We start from the raw sequence: 3663 nt of genomic DNA on the forward strand, positions 1-3663 counted from the left end.
ATTTCTGGGTCTGTTTTCTCATATGCAAAATATACTCATATCTACCTACTAGAGTTGGTGTTTGGATGAAATTACATAATGCATATAAAATACCAATAGCACAGAGAATTTTCAACAAATGGGTGTTATAATTATTTTTGTTAGGGTGGTAGTTTGGACCACCTTGCCTTCACGTTTATAAACATGTGTGTTGGGGATGTTTTTGGCATTCTTCTGAGTGCCCAGGAAAACTAATAATACCCACATTTCAAATGTGACTTGATTTTTCACAGATTTATTTCAGGATTAATAATTTATTTTAAAAAATTAGTGAAAATCATTGTTATTATATTGTACATCTGAAACTATTACAACACTGTAGGCTATTTATACTTCAGTGAAAAAGTACTGGAAACCAATTTTCTCATATTGTTTAAGTATTCTACTATGAACTTTTACATGCAGAGATGACTTAATTGTAATGTTTATGGTCACCAAAGAGAATTACAGACCTAAGAACATCTGATATGGCATAACTCTGGAAATCCTCTCTTTTCAATGCATGATGTGAGGCATGGAGAGAAGCATCCAATGCTGGAAATCTCAGAAAAAAACAAAATTCTTAGAGAATCAGCAGTAGTAATTCATTGAATGTGAGAGTGCCAGGAAGATATTCTAAATGATAGCTATGAATTTCTTACATGTTATGTTTGATTATTCAAATATCCCTGTCTTCTCAGTCCCTCAATATGTTGGCCCTCAATAAAACCGATGTCCAATCTGTGACCTTCTTCCTGACGGGCATCCCAGGCCTGAGAACAGCCCAGGTTTGGATCTCCATCCCTTTTTGTCTCCTGTATGTCATCGCCCTCTCTGGGAACAGCATGATCCTATTTGTGGTCCTCCGTGAGCAAAACCTCCATGAACCCATGTATTATTTCCTCTCTATGCTTTCAGCCACAGACCTGAGCTTATCCCTGTGCACCCTTTCCACTACCCTCGGTGTCTTCTGGTTTGAAGCTCGAGAAATCACCTTAAATGCCTGCATTGCCCAGATGTTCTTTCTCCATGGATTTACTTTCATGGAGTCTGGGGTTCTGCTGGCCATGGCCTTTGATCGTTTTCTAGCCATCTGTAATCCACTGAGATACACCACCGTTCTCACCAATGCCAGGATTGCCCAGATTGGGATGAGCATATTGATAAGAAACATTGCTGTCATGTTACCTGTGGTGCTCTTTGTTAAAAAGCTGTCTTTCTGCAGTGCTGTGGTCCTTTCACATTCTTACTGCTACCATGTTGATCTCATTCAACTCTCATGCACAGACAATAGAATCAACAATATCCTTGGTCTATTTGCAATTTTCTCCACAACAGGGTTTGACTGCCCTTGCATCTTGCTGTCCTATGTACTGATCATCCGATCTGTTCTCAGCATTGCCTCCTCAGAGGGGCAGCAAAAAGCCTTCAACACCTGCATATCCCATATTAGTGCTGTTGCCATCTTCTATATCCCTCTTATTGGCTTGTCTCTTGTCCGTCGCTATGGCCATTCAGCACCTGCATTTGTCCACACCATCATGGCAAATGTCTTCCTTCTCATTCCACCTGTGCTCAACCCTATCATCTACAGTGTGAAGACTAAGCAGATTCGAAAGGCTATTACCAAGGTCTTAATTCAGAAGCAGCAACAAATCTAATCACTAGTTATCTCACAGTAGAGAGAAATCCATTTATGAATGAGTGCTTTGGTGGAATGGGGTGATTGTCCCACAGGCCTACATATTGTTCCAACAATGTTAAAGTAAGTAACTTACAAGTTATGGGGATATTTGCTTAGTTTCCTTGTCAGTAAGAGTATAAGTTATATTTGTTTTCAAGGTAAAGTGAGATAATGTATGTAAACAACTATTCATATGTGTAAGTAGAATGAACCTGAATAAAGTATTCATTCAGACTGCATGCAATTCAAAACGTCCAGATTTAATGTAGGAAAATTTGTTAATAAACTGTTCTTTTCTGAATGATATCCAATGGGCACTTTGATATTTTCTTCTTAAAATTCTTCCTTAACTCTAAAAATAGTCATTCTACAGAGTGTATCTTACTAGCATATCAATGTAGTTCAACACTGGATTGTATACAGGTAGTTATTTTGCCCTTTCTTACGTGTAGGGTCATATATGATGTGCATATAAAATGCCATATCAAATGCTCAGGATCAGTCCTGCTGCTGTTAGCGGAATGTTAAAAGTGGATAATAACATTATTAACAACCCAGAAATGAAGATTACACAATTTTTCCTAAAATTAACCTTGATAAATGGGAATTGATACTTTTGACTCCTGATTTATCTCTCTCTCTTCCATTTTGACTCCATCTGTGAGCCCACTGGACCAGGAGTAGTATAACGAAGCCTGCTGAAACTTACATGTAGTTTCTTTCTGTTTTATTATTGTTTCTCCTTTGAGGTGGGTACAGATTTGTGGATGTTAGCATGAGATACAAGGATTTTCACCCTCTGTGTCCACTTTAGTATGTATTTTACATACATCTTCTACAGACTTCCTTATCTCTCTTCTTTTGAGTTTGCTATTTCCATTCACTGAGCAACTAGCCAAGCCTTTCAGCAAAGTACAGAAGTCCATGTATAAGCACATATACCTTAGACAACCTCTCTTTCTACACAAAGTCTACAACCACTGTCCATCATGAGATTTGTCCTTCAGCACTTTTTTTTTCTCTTTACGGTCATTAATGTATGAGGCTGTTGTGCCACTATATTCTGCTTCTGGTTATCACAAACTTGCCCACCAATCCATCCATAAACAAAGCCTGAATATTTTCCTTCTCTTCCAGTTACTTATCAGAACCTTCAGTGAGGCCATGAATGTGAATTAATGGAGACACATCTATAAGACATTGATAAATGTCATGGAATTCTGGGACAACTGTTCACAAAATTTATTTGTGCTTACATGGACTTTGTACTTTATCTTTCCTACCATAATGGTTCCAACTTCACAGGTGTGGTGAGATGAATATTTTACCAGCTCATGAATGTAATATAACCAATTATATAATTAGGCCTCTGGGGATGAAACCATTAAGATAAAATTTGTCCATAACTCCATGAATCATCTTGCCCCAGTAATCTCATAGGTATGAAATTCATTGTGATTAAATTTGTCCATCATTCCATTAATCATCTCGCCCCAATAATCTCATACTTTAATCAAAAAAGAACATGATGGAATATTTGGTAGCCTATTATCAGTGAGAGATGATATCCCATGTCTAACAGTCTTCAAGGAATTTGGGTATTTTCCTTTCCTCAATGAAGAAGTACATTTATAAGTGGGCACATTTGATTTTGTAAGTACATTTTAAGCCTGTGAATTTACTAAGGTTTTTCTTGGTGAAGCTTGCAAAACCCAATCCGCCCTCTGGGAGTGCCAAGAAAGGTGCCAAGTCTCTGAGCTCTGGGTGCCAGACAAGCTTAAGATCACTGGTCACTGCTGGAACTGGGATATAGAGACAGTGCCTCTCGGCACTTGTAGGACTATAATATATTTCCATGTGAGGCTCAGGTGGGGATAGCTTCAGGCTGCCCTTTTGAGATACAGGTTGGGTGGCCAGTTCACTAGATGGCTAGTCCTGTGCTGCCTTGATTTGTATACACA

At 38.4% G+C, this 3663-nt stretch overlaps 1 protein-coding gene across 1 annotated transcript; it reads left to right on the forward strand.

The window, feature by feature from the left end:
• Positions 1–728: 728 nt before the first annotated feature.
• Positions 729–1679, forward strand: LOC122914113 (olfactory receptor 51F2-like). The gene has a single exon (XM_044260750.1). It carries the CDS (start codon positions 729–731, stop codon positions 1677–1679), a length of 951 nt encoding a protein of 316 aa, XP_044116685.1.
• Positions 1680–3663: the final 1984 nt, after the last annotated feature.

The sequence above is a fragment of the Neovison vison genome, chromosome 7 (genome assembly GCF_020171115.1).
Source record: "Neovison vison isolate M4711 chromosome 7, ASM_NN_V1, whole genome shotgun sequence".
In the NCBI taxonomy this organism is placed as follows: domain Eukaryota; kingdom Metazoa; phylum Chordata; class Mammalia; order Carnivora; family Mustelidae; genus Neogale; species Neogale vison.

Bases quoted from the DNA above. Each gene is read 5' to 3' on its own strand.
- LOC122914113 (XM_044260750.1), top strand. From the start codon at position 729: ATGTTGGCCCTCAATAAAACCGATGTCCAATCTGTGACCTTCTTCCTG.